Source organism: Notolepis coatsorum (genome assembly GCF_963971535.1).
Source record: "Notolepis coatsorum genome assembly, chromosome: 6".
Taxonomy (NCBI): domain Eukaryota; kingdom Metazoa; phylum Chordata; class Actinopteri; order Aulopiformes; family Paralepididae; genus Notolepis; species Notolepis coatsorum.
This window is the reverse complement of record NC_140170.1, coordinates 66,413,536-66,427,410: the sequence shown is the minus strand read 5'-3', so window position 1 is coordinate 66,427,410 and position 13,875 is coordinate 66,413,536. Positions and strand designations below refer to the sequence as shown.

At 39.0% G+C, this 13,875-nt stretch overlaps 1 protein-coding gene across 1 annotated transcript; it reads right to left on the bottom strand.

Moving 5' to 3' along the window:
* Nucleotides 1-251: 251 nt before the first annotated feature.
* On the bottom strand, nucleotides 252-13,632 carry cnpy2 (canopy FGF signaling regulator 2). Its single transcript, XM_084316771.1, has 6 exons — nucleotides 13,563-13,632; nucleotides 12,996-13,103; nucleotides 12,647-12,762; nucleotides 6,102-6,299; nucleotides 3,638-3,734; nucleotides 252-2,511 (listed from the first exon to the last, which is right to left on the bottom strand). Exons 2-6 carry the CDS (start codon nucleotides 13,093-13,095, stop codon nucleotides 2,468-2,470), a joined length of 555 nt encoding a protein of 184 aa, XP_084172897.1. The 5' UTR covers nucleotides 13,096-13,103; nucleotides 13,563-13,632; the 3' UTR covers nucleotides 252-2,467.
* Nucleotides 13,633-13,875: the final 243 nt, after the last annotated feature.

Here is a 13,875-nt window from a genome sequence, read left to right as displayed (position 1 = left end):
ATGAGAGATTTTTTTTTTTGAAAAAGTGGATACAATCAAATAAAAAAAACACTTTAATTTACTGCAAGCATACATTTAATATGAATCTCCAAAAACAGATCATTCTGGCAGTTCCATACATTTTTTATATCTTCAAACAAGTCTATATTTATGGCGCTGTATGGTGCTCTTATTAAGATCAGATATTCCTTTATTGATCACCATTTGCAGCACACCTTGGGATTGAATTTTAATAGTCAATCAAAATAGTGTAATTTTGATAAATTGTACCTGCCCCATCCAGGCATATACAGACATGAAAATCATAATGCTGACTTTCACAAAAAGATGGTGATTAAAAGCATGTACTACTCTGCCACTCTTCTGCCCATAGTGTAAATAAGTGGTTTTCAAACATTTTCACACAAAGAACGGCCACATTGATATGTAGGCCATGGACCATATTTCATGATTTTGTGCCAGGGACCTTTATCAGAGAAGATTTTAGTTGTTCGATATGATTTTGTGCCAAGGACCCTTATCAGAGAAGGATTTGTGCCAGGGACCCTTATCAGAGAAGGTTGTGCCAGGGACCATTATCAGAGAAGATTTTGTGCCAGGGACACTTATCAGAGAAGATTTTGGTTGTTAGATATGATTTAGTTAAGAATTCCTATCTATAGTGGAGAGAATGAAACCTATGCTCAGAACAGTCATTCTTTCATCATGTTAATTTCTACCAAACAAAATACTAGTGTAATAATATTCCCCATTTTTCTGGGAACCCCCTTAAAGACCCCTGGGGGCCCCCAGACCCCATTTTGAGAACCACTAGTGTAAAAGGGTGAAAAGAACAAAAACAATACTCATTTAGAAACAAGAAGCTAAACTCACATTGATGTTGTATAAATATATTTCCATTGACGTAAGACAAGAAAACAGAAACAATCTTACAAAAGATGTATAAAAATGGAAGTGTCGAGATAATCTTCACGATACAATAAGGCAGTCGTTTCACACACACGTCAAGAGCGATTATTGAGAACTTGAGCGTTCTAATTCAATGGCACAGCACGAGGACTTTGCAGTAACAAGAAGGTCGTGTTCGATGTAGAATCCCACAGTAATCATATCCCCACCACGTTCATAATAGACAGTGTTGATCTCTAGGTGGTGGAACACGATACCGTCTGTATGCAACCTTTATAAGTGGATGGACAAGAATAACAAACAATTGTTGAATTGTAGAACTGACTATAGCCGATTGAATAAAAGTCTTGCTCCTCTGGAGATTTGGGAGAGAATTGCTCACAGATATTCACTGAATTGTCTCACGTGATAAGCATGTGTGAATTATGTTTCATATAAGTTTAGACTTTTAAAAAGCAAATACTTGTATTTAAGAAGAATTCTGAATAGAAGACATTTTGAATAGAATACATTTACTTTTAGCAGAGTATTGTTCTATTAGAGAATTCCGTCTTTTACTGAAATTGAAAATTCACCCCGACTTTATACAAGTTACTCCTGTGATTTTGGATAGATCAATAAACATTTTGTGAACATTTGTTTGAACTCGATTTCAAAAGCTCAGAAACAGAGAATTTTGATTCAAACTCTGTGATGTCATGAGGAGACAGTTTCTGGAGCCGCTTCAAGAGACAGTGAACGGGAGGCTGATAAAATGCATTTTTGTTACATCTAATATAGTTTTACATCATACTAGTAGTAACATCTGTAAACCAAAGAATGTAACCATATCCTTGGAAAAAAAGAAATCACCCTAGGGGTACAGTGTATATCCACAGCTGGTACCTTATTCATCGTCAGTGGAACAGTGCCACACAGTGCTGAGAGAGGAAATCCCAGTCTAAAATCCAGACTTGTATTATTATTTTATTTCTGGGTAACGTTATGACAGTTTTTTTCAAGTCTAAACTAAACTCTCTCTAGAGATCATAGAAATAACATTATGTGAATCTAATATTAGGTGGGATTTTGAAATGTAAAAAAAAAAAAAAAAAAAAAAAGTGCTGTAAGTGGTATTTTTTGTTTGTTCAAATAAGTGCTCTACATGTTAAACTAATAGCTCTACACTACAGACAGCCATCACTGATATAGATTGACTGGACAGTAACATGAGTCTCCCAGTCCCTCCACTCTGCAGTAAACAGAAAATACATTGTCTCGTATCCCGTTCCCAGTTGATCCAATCAGGAGAGAGAACTCCACACTTTCAAGAAATCTTGAAATAAGTAAAAATATCTAGGGTTCTCTCTCCTGATTGGATAAAGTGGGAAAGGATACCAGAAAATAATTTTTTTTGTATACTGCAGGGCGGTAAAAACACCACTTACAGCACCTTTACGTAGAAAGGAGGTGTATAATCTCTCACCACCACCATGGAGTGAGGCGGTAGTGTTGTGCGGCCCAGCAGCCCCATGTCCGCCGGCTAGTGAAGGTAGCGTTGTGAAAAGGCGGGAAAAGATCAAAGCTCATCGTGGCGCATTTTCAGAGCAGTGTCGCAAAGGTCTGCAGAACAAAACAGAAGAATTGTATTACAAATAGGTAGTAGTAGTTTATTCAGTCATCATCTCACACAATACAATTATGCACAATCATTTAACAATATTTGATTTTAGAGTGACTGAAAAGGTACAGACTGAAGCCTAATGCTTATACATGCCCGTCCTATATTCTTAACAAAATTAAGACTCAAACAGTATTCTAAAAGAAAATTGCAAAAAACAGTATTATTCACCTATGTAGTTTTCAAAAATAGCTCTCCAAACCATTTTCTTAAAAACCAAAAGCGAATTACTCATTCTTAACTGTACTGTATATCAGCATTGTTCCACAAGTTAACCCCAATAATAGAAATACACCTCCTTTTAATCCATTTCTTAGCTTTTTGAACAGTAAATTTATAAATATCTCTCAAATCATATTTTCTTTCATGTATTGAAGAAAACATTTGCACCCCGTCCGGGAGTAACTTTGCTTTAGCTCTGTACATTTGCATAATTTTATAATAAACCAAATCATTACATTTCATAACATGAGACTTTATAATACGAATGGCCCGCTTTTGCAGTAAGACTATTGGATTTACAATATTTTTATTTGTCGACCCCCATACTTCCACACAGTAAGGAAGTATAAGTGAGCAGTAAATGATGTACAAGGCTTTGTAGTTTAATATATCCTCCTTACATTTATACAATATTGCTACCGACTTAGATATTTTCCCTTGAATATACGTAGTTAACATGTTGTTTCCATGTTAATTTCTGGTCAATAACTACCCCTAGAAATTTTATCTCAGAAACTCTCTTTCTATTTTTACATCACATCTTTTTAACTCAATATCCCCCTCTATTTCTTTTCGATTACCAAAAACCATAAATTTAGTTCTTAATATTGAGAGAAAATGTATTAACATCAAACCAAGTTGAGAATTTCAAGCTCTCTTTCAATATCAAACAAAAGTTCCTTTAAATTATTTCCTGAGCAAAATAAATTTGTTTAGTTGCAAAAATAACAAACTTTAACAGTTCAGCAACATTGCACATCGCAATGAATCCAGATTCAAAATGTTTTATCATGCCACTTTTAAATGGTGCATTTATATTTATATTTAAATGAAACGTGTACATACCTGTCCTCTTGCTGCAAAGCTTGTCCTTGACATTGTCCGTCTCGTGATGGAAGAATTCAATGATTTCATCTTCATACTGTTCCCCAATTGTCTCACACTGCAGTAAAGAGTCAAAATGAATGATGTTACATTTAGCTAAATTCACTGTGTGATGAATTCACATGAGATTCCGATTTAATTTATTCTCCACAATTCATTCAATGTTGTTGTCGTTTCTTTCCACTATTCACCCCTCATCACAGACTTAGTGAGGCGTAGGCCCTCCGCTTCCGCTAGCCACCATGGGACCATATTTCGGGAAAGAAAATGTATGGCAGTTCATATTCGCCTCTCTATTCAGTGAGAGGTTATGACTCAGTCATAATATATATAGAATGAGTACATTGATCCATTTCTATGTTATGACTCAAAGAAGGGACAGAGGGTAATGATGTCATACAGTAGAGATCATTGAACGAAGCACAGGCAGAGTTCAAGCAGTCTGCTAAGAGCATTAGCAAGGGTTGACACCTCAAATGTAGTTGTCAGACTGATCAAATGAGAATTATGGGAATTTATCAGTCTACCTAAATGTACAGGATGGGGCTGACCCCTCATAGTCGGTTGGTTTGGTCTTAGTCGACCAATACGTCTTTGGGGGATTTTTTTTTTTTTTTTATCCACTTTTTCTCCCATTTTTCTATATTTTCTCCCATCCCAATTTCGTATCATCCAATTCAACCCTCCCCTGTCACGGACGCTGTTTCTTGCCTCCCACAAGCCGGCTGCAATGTGGACTAAGTCATACATAGCACAAGTCCCCTCCGGTACTTGAGGTAACAGCAGTCGCATCTTTTCACCTGCGCAGCTCGATCTCTCAGTGGCGAGGAGTAACGCGTGGGAGGCTCACGCTGCCCCCGACACTTCCTGATTCTACTGCGCAGGCGCACCAACCGACCTGTAGGAGTCGCTGTCCACAACGCCCGATCCCCACCCATCAGTTTCCCACCCCCTAATACGGCCAATGTGTATTAGTACGGACGACCAGCTAAACTGAAAGCAAATGTGGAGCGCTGGGCTCGAACTGACGAGCCCAGCGTCTCCAGCATTTCGTGGCGAGTGCCTTGCCCACTACACCACGTAGCCGCCCCTCTTTGGGGAAGATTTCTATGCTTTTCTCCACATTGAATGAGTTATTTCGTCTGGTAATCACTAGATTTAAAAGATTCTTCTGCATTAATGCATGTGAAAAAAACTGATTTGTAATATAGATTTGGAGATTAAAACATCAAAATCGATAGACAAATCCTATGACTATTAGTCAACAAAGAATTTCTTTAGTAGTCGAGGCGGACAGCACTAGCAGTTGTGCAGCAGCATTTACAACACGCATTATGTCAACAAACTAGTCAGATGTAATAAGTACACACACACAGGTCAATTAGCAAGTGTGCTTCAGGTTTGTGGGGAGAGAAGGTGCTCTGGACCAACCTCTCACCATGCTGCTCAACACATGCAGAAGTCCTGGAGAACAGCTTAGCATGTGAATGAGACATTCTGACCATGCAAGTTGCAACGATTAACACATTCCTGGCTAACCACGTATATATACGTTATTGGGAGCCAGCGGTTGACAGCCAAAAATAGTTTTTTCTTTTATTCGATTTTAATAGCCTATTCAATGTCAGGGAGTTGTATTTTGCATGGAAAAGGCATATTGGGACTCAGAATGTGCAGTAATGGCCAGATCCTGCTAGTGGCGCTGTATCAAGAATGCAGTAACCCCTGTTCCAGACCGGGTGCCACACTGAAAACGCTCCGGGCGGACTTTTCTACTAACGTGAACCTATGGCTTCACCCGATCGCATTGAAAAAAAATTTGGACCTACGATTCATTATGCTGTCGTGGGTTATCCGGGCCTCAAACATCAGCTTTACATTAATATATACATTTAGCTGACGCTTTTATCCAAAGTGACTTACAAGTTGTGTACAACAAGTCAGCAGGAAGGATACAACTCTGGCAGCTAAGGGACAGTAACATTGTTCGTCGAACAGTGTCGAACTTGAGTGCTACAGTCTCAAGTTTTGTTTTATTTGTCACATATAGGATATAGGGTACATGTACATTATAGTGAAATGCTTGGTTTTGTATGACCCTCCTGAGATTGTGCTTCATACAGTAAAAGAGGAAAAGACCAAACACTATACAAAATTATTATACAATGTACAAAAAGCAAATGAGGTAGAAGAGGTAGTGCAAATGTGTAAGAATAAATATATAAAACACAATGTAATGTTCAAAAAGTGTTTAAAGTGAATGTTTAAACTTTAAAGTGATTTAAAGTCTTGAGTGCAGAGTAGTGTAGACATTAGCATAGTAGGTAGTAATATAGGCAAGGTATATTACTTAGTAATAGTAATCAGATATCGATTGAAGAAGCTTTATCATGTCGACTAAATAAATACATTGAGTTGTACTCACCGCAAACTTCAAGCTGGACGTAACTCTGGAATCCAGTTTTGCCTCAGAGAGCTCCATGGGTCGGCCGTTTCGGGGGACGACCCTCTCGTAGGTCGCTCTGGTCGTGGACGGATCCACGCGCTCCCCGTAGTCCTTCATCCTCTCGCACACGTTCTCCATCAGCCACAGGAGGTTCCCCTCCGAGCGGGCCAGAGGAACCTGTGAGGATAAATGAGGGGCTATTTTGAGTCTGAATATTCCCCGACTTCAGTGTTTTTTTTCCTTTACATATTTATTTTTTGACCATCTAAGGCTACGTTATAAATCAGACTGCAGGCAAAAGTGGCCCAAATCTGATTCTTTTTTGTTAAAATGTGACTCGGATCCGTTTTTCATAGCAGCACAAATCATATGGAGTAACGTTTTTTTTCAATTCTGATTTGGGTCACTTTCATGTGTGGTCCTAACTCAGATAAAGGTACAGATAAACTTTTTTGTTTGGCTGTTCACATTATAAATGGTAAATGGTGCGTTTATTGTATTTTATTTTTTTATTATTTTTTAAACAAACATATAAACAAACATGACAACACACGATAAGATATACAAGCATTAATTGTCAGGGCACATCCAATGAGATCACCTTTTAGTTAGTTGTTTTATATAAGATATACCCATAATACCTGTTATCTAAAAAAAAAAAACCTACACACATATGCTCAGCTCGAACCCCCCCCTCCCGGACCCCACCTTGAGAAGTACCTCCACTATCCCTCGCACCTAACCAGACACTACCATTATAAGCTAGCTTTTATTCTCTCCACCACTTCTAACCACATTGACATTTTGGATTCATTGAGACCCAGAATTCTTGCTGTAGATATTTCATGGTAAATTACATCGAGATATGTAAGAAACCAAACTTTACGGCACATTTTTTCCGGTTGAAACCAGCGTGATGCGATCAGCTTTTTGGCTACTGTGATACCCGATAAAACCAATCTCTTTAGCTGTGGATTCACTGCAAACTCAAAAACATCATTCAACAGCAATACCGAGGGGTGTACAGGTATATTCCAAGATACGAGTTTTGATATTTGTTGGGTCACATCTTTCCAGAATGCCTTAACTGGTGAGCAGTCCCAATACATGTGCATAAATGTCCCTTCGTCCCCATTTGTACATTGGGTGCATTTGGAATCTTGTTTGAGCCCCATTCGGCACAGTCTTATAGGAGTCAAGTATGTCCTGTGAATATAGTTAAGATTGATTTGTTGATGATCCGGGTTCCTTGATGTAAGTCGGACATTTGCCCAGGCTCCTTGCCAATCAAAGTAATTTTCCAGGTCTGGTATATCCCTCCTCCAGACAGAGTCAAGTTGGAGGGTTTCATACGAGGACGTTAGTAATTGATGATAAAATTCTGAAACAAAACCTCTCGATGTCTCTCTTGAGTAGAAGAATTTGTGGTATCTGTGGTGTTCAATTGGTCTGTCTAATGGAACACCGTGAGACTTCAAACATAGCTCTAACTGTTTGTGAAAAAGCCATGTGGACTTGGTGAGATTAAATTTTTTGCGTATTTCTTTATCACTACAAAAACCCTGTTTGTTAAAAACATCCCCTAATGAGTGTATGCCTTGCTCTTCCCATATAGGGAATCTTATAGGTCGTTTTCCAATTAAGAGAGCATTGTTATTGAATAAGGGAGTATGATTGTGCCATTCTTGTGGGTTAGGATTTTTTTTTTGTGATTCACGCCATATCCGGATCGCATGAGTAATTATGGGGCCAAATTTTCGTTCACAGTGCTTGATTGGTAGTTTAGTGTATGCTATGTCCTTCAGTCTATGTGGGGCTACTATGTTTTCTTCTATTTTTCTCCAAGATGCTAATGCTTGGGAGTCAAACCATGTTGTCAATGGACTTAATGAGTACGCCTTAAAATATAGGAAAAAATCTGGAAATGCCATGCCACCATCTGCTTTATTTCTCTGTGCGGTGGATCTTTTTATACGTGGTGGTTTGTTATTCCAAATAAATTTGTATGTGGAGGAGTGTAATCTTTTCCAGTAACCCTCTGGAGGGGGTAACGGTAGCATTGAACAGAAGAAGTTGATTTTAGGTAGTACATCCATCTTAACTATTGATATCCGTGCTTGTACTGTGTTTTTAAGTTTTGCCCATCTATCAAGGTCGTCTTTGATTTTGTTTTGGATTTTTGTGTAGTTGTGCTTCACCGTTTGTCTTATGGTAGGGAATATTTCCACTCCCAAGCATCTGAAATGTTTTACCATCGGTATCTGTCCTGGGAGGGTTGTATCTTTTTTTGCAGGGGTGTTAAGTGGAAGGAAAGCCGACTTCGGCCAATTTATCTTAAATCCCGATAAATCACCAAAGTCCTCAATCAACTTGAGCAGATGAGGCAATGTGGTGTTGGGGTTTTTCATGAACAATATTACATCGTCCGCATATAAACAAATTTTTTGTTGTGTGCCCTTGATTACGTTCTATGGATTGGGATTGTCTTATATATTGTGCTAAAGGCTCTAATGATAGATTGAACAGTCCGGGACTAAGAGGACAACCCTGTCTGGCAGAGCGTGATACCGGAAATATTTCAGAGATGATTGTGCCTGTTGTAATCATGGCCGATGGGTCTTTGTATAATACTTTAATCATATCGATGAATCCTTTTCCTAACCCCATCCTTTCTAGCACTGCCCACAGATACGACCATTCCAGCCTGTCAAAGGCCTTCATAGCATCCAGGGACAGCATCGCCTTAGGTATGGTGTCCTCCTTGTCGGCATCAAGTACGTGCAGTATACGTCTTATGTTCTCAGTGATCAGGCGGCCTCCTATGAAGCCAGTTTGGTCCGGGTGAACTAAAGACGTCATATGCTTTTGTAATCTGATGGCTAATACCTTAGAGTACAGTTTGATATCTGTTCCGAGGAGGCTTAAAGGTCTATAACTACCGCACTCGTTGGGGTCTTTGTCTTTTTTAAGGAGGACTGTTATGAGTGCAATATTGTCAATTTTATGGAAGTTCCCCTCCTTGACTGAGTATAAGATCATATTTAGTAATAAGGGGCAGGTTATGTCCCAACAAGAAAGGTACATTTCTGATGGGAAACCGTCTCTTCCTGGAGCCTTACCACTTTTCATTGCGGTTATGGCCTTCTTGAGTTCCTCTAGTGTGATCAGTATTTCTAACTGTTTAGCGTCATCCTCTGAAAGTTTAGGGAGAATAATTTGATTAAGAAATGTGTCCATTTTGTTTTGATCGAAGGTCATTTCTGATTTATATAAGTCGGAGTAGAATACTTTGAATGTATCGTTTATTTTTACAGGATCTGTTACAAGTACTTGTTGTGCTCTAATGGTAGTTATATCTGCAAATTCTTAATCGCATGGCTAATAGGTGGCTGGGTTTGGAACCATGGGAGTACTGCTGTTGTCTTGTGCTGCGTATTTGTATTTCCGATTGTTGTCTGTATATGGCATTGATCTCTATTTTTAGTACGTTAACTTGATTTTCTAGTCGAGTTGAGTTGTTGTATTTCAGAGAATTAAATAACGTTGAGTAAAGCGTTTCCAGCTCATCCAGTTTTGTGCTTTGATTCTTGCGCATTTTGGAGGAAAAGCTATCCGTGAAGTCTTTGATCATTCCCTTTACCGACATCCATATTATTCTGGGGTCTTGCACCGAGTTTGCATTCTCCCGTTGGAATACTATAAGAGCTTCTTTGAGTTGTGTAATGAATTCCTTGTTGTTAAGCAGCAACGAGTTAAATCGCCATCTTGGGGCTCGGGAGGATAGTATACCAAATTTACCTTTAAGGAGTAAATAACAGTGATCTGATAGTGCGTTGGGTATCATTTCCACTTCATAATTATCAAATAGTCTCTGTGATGCAAAGACATAATCTATTCTGGATAGTGTCTTATGTCTCGCAGATCGACAAGAGTACTTTCGGGTCGTGGGATTAAGTAACCGCCATAAGTCCTTTACACCTGTAATCTTTGACCAATCCTTTAATGCCTTCGATGAATTCTTTTGTTCGCTGGAAAAGGCGAGGTAAGATTTGTCCATCCTTGGGTTCCAGATGGCATTAAAATCCGCTCCTATTATAAATGAGTAATCGGGAATGTCTAACATTGCATTGGTTAGTGTAGTGAAGAAATCTTCTTCGTACAAATTTGGGGCGTATACCGCTATCAACGCTATTTTCCTGTTCTTATGTTCAATCTTAGCTATAGTTATCCGACCTTCTACATCAGACCATACTCCCTTTAGTACAATATTCAACTTACGTTTAACGACTATTGCTACACCCCGAGTTCTCGTACCAATAGAGGAGTGACTGATATTATGGTATATGTTGTCCGCTAATTTACCTATGTCTTTCCCTAGAATGTGTGTTTCGCTTAGCAGAGCAATGTCCACATGTTCTTTTTTCATCAGTGTGAGCACGCTTTTGCGTTTGAGTTGGTTATTTATTCCCCCGGTGTTCCATATCATTATATTCAAACTAGCCATAGTCTATACATGTTGCATTGTAATTTTTGGTAATGCTTCTAGAGTGCGAGGCAATAATAGATATACATCCCACTAGTGAGGTCCCGTTGAGAGCCGAGCTTAAAAACATACATATATACAAATAAAAATCCCCTACCCTTCCCTCCCACCGAGAGTCGTACAGGATTGTGTTCCATGAACACAACCTTTGCGTATGACTCCCTCCCTTGCACCACCGGATATCCCAGAATGATCCAATTATCCTTAACATTCCTATGTATACCATAGGATCTAACACTCTAAATTCTACCATAAGTAGAATGTCGACTGTGGCTTGGCCACTTACCCGTAAAAAATAAATAAATAAAAATTTAAATGAGATAAACTAAAAATAAAGACCAAAAATAAGCTTCAATTGTCATGCCCTAATCACTTACATTTTATATGAACTTGTGTAATTTATAGTAACCCATGAATAATATGAAGGTATTGAACTGAAGAGAGAGCCTCAATAAATCAGAGAGAGCGGATGAAAAAGAAAAAAAAACAAGTAAAAGGAAGAGAACATTAACTTAGATCTTAAAAGAGCATTGCTATGCTTAAACATCTAAAGTATAAATTGGAGAAGTAGTGAAATTATTTCCCATTAATAAAAAACAGTTTTTAAATACGTATATGCAGCATTTCCCCTGACCGGGGTGGGCGATGATCGTTGTGTAGAGTAATCTTTCAGCCGGCCGGCTATGATGGCTCTGTGGTTCTGCATCTAGATAGCTGTTGATTATTCCCCCGAGGGGCTTCTGGTAGAGTGAATGACCACGTATTGCTGATATTCCAGAATGCTCCATATATCAAAGAATGCTTCGATGTTCTAGATTATTCCAATATGTCATTTTTACATTGTCTGAATGTTCCAGTATGTTCTGGAGTGTTCCAATCTTAAATCCAATATGTCCGCAATAATATAAACACGTAAATGGTGCGTTTATATAGCAGTTTAAAAAAAGATTTCCTCACAATAACCCATTCACACACCGACGGCGGAGGCGACCATGCAAGGTGCCAACCTGCTCATCGGGAGCAGTTAGGGGTTAAGTGTCTTGCTCAAGGACACAACGACATGCTGCCCGGGAGGAGCAGGAATCTAACTGGGAACCTTCCGACTACCAGACGACCGCTCTACCTCCTGAGCCACTGTCGCATAATCTTTTTTAAACGTGGCCAATATCAGATCCCAGTGTGAACTGGTCACGCCCCTGAACTGACCCGCATGCACAAATGAACAATAAAGAAGATGACATAAATAATTGTGACAAATGTTCATCTAGAGTGACGTGAAAGTCACATGACTGTTCAGACTGAGGTTGCATTGCAAAAAAGATAAGACCTGTATCTGATTTAGGACCACATTATAAAAGTGTCCCAAATCAGAATTGAAAAGCTCAGATTCCATGTGATTTGTGCCGTTCATACAGTCATTGCAGTGTCAACATAGTCTAAATGGCTTCAAATGGTCTTTCACTTGATTGGGGTTTCTGAATGGGTTTGGGCATGCCCAGATGGTCCAAGTAAACATGTTAACCTGCATTTATCAACAGGAGGGTGCATCAAAACTGATAAAGTTGTAAATACAAGTACAAGCGGTAAAATCTCAGCGCTAGCTCTATGATTCAAGATGGATTTGAGACGCGTGTCGCCACAAATTAGCTGGTGGTCACACGACAGCCTAAATCTACCAGCTAATGCCCTTTATCAAGACCACCCAAATGTAGCATCAGTCGTTTTTGAAACAGCATCTGATAAGACTGCTTTGTTGTAGTAAACCATCTTTTACATCCACGGACCACGTGGCCGGTGGACTCATTAATTCACCACCAGACACTTTCATTGTTCTACCAGTCTGCCTGAGTTTTTTAATTGAAATATCTGGTCAATTAGCTGTCAACGTGTCTGGTAGAGTAAAGAAACGTACCAGCCAAAGACAGACTTTGCCAGCATTTGACTGGCAGGAGTGTTCATTTCCCATCCTTGGCTTACTCACCTCTTTAACGGACTGGCTGCCATCTGGGTTGATCCTAAAAGATCCCATCTGGATAATTTTTTTGGGATCTATCTGGGAGATGGCCCAGTCCATCTCATCAACTAGGGCCCTACATGCTGGAAACAAACAAAACAAAACAGAGGGCAAAGTCAGATATGGACAACATGTGAAATGAATATACTGGAGGAGTATACTGGAGGGTAGGTATACTGCAAAGAGGGTAGATATGCTCATATGATATGACCCAATCGTATATATTTGATAGGTAATCATGGACTGATTGAGAGACATGTCCTCTTTTGGTTGTGATTGAGATCAAAGCAGTGCTGCTGTGTAGTTTCAGACATACCCCCACATTTTATATCCTGTCCTTGTCTGGCTCCTTGAGTAAGGTGGACGAGGAGAGAGAGAACCACACATGGTGTGAGTAAGAGAATCATGTTCCTCATCTTTGCACCTAAATTGAAAGATTTCAGGTCAGGATGATAATATGGCACATTACAAAAAGGAGTGAATTAATGAAAACTTTATTAACAGATTGCAGAATGGGATAATACAGTACGGCTCAATACACACAATTGTTAAGGGGATGCAGACCAGAGAAAGACTTTTGTCTTGTTTACATCAGGGTCCCCCATTTTCAATTCATCACAATTCATAGTGACATTTTATGACATACACAACATAGGCCTACATGACATTTATGGCATAGTAATTATTGTAATTCAGTAATTATTGTTTTAATGAACATAATGTGATGACCCAAATCAGAAGCAACTTCCAAGGCCCGGTTCATTATTGAACGCTAAAATAGCCTTATTTGTCTTAATTTCAATGAATTACTGAATGCCCCCGCATTCAAAGCGACGCGTAATCCTGTCATCCGCGTTGTTGTTCAACTTTACATGAAACTTACGTGTTTGTGAGAGTGTTTGGAAGCCACCGCTACAAGGCTGTTCCACGCTGTTCCATCGTATTCGGTCTATTCGTCTATTCGGTAGAATGTGGTGACGTAGGCAACGGAGACACTGTCGAGTGGTAGCCATATATATGCCAGAAACGTGGAAGGACCCAATAGACCAGTACACTTCCGCGTTACAAGGAGCTCGTGAGGGGATAACATTCATTCATTCAAAAAAAATGTAATATTTGTAAACCAAACAAAAAAATAATAATTAAATGTAAATAAGTTATTATTATTATAATTAGAGTGATTATTTTAATATTAT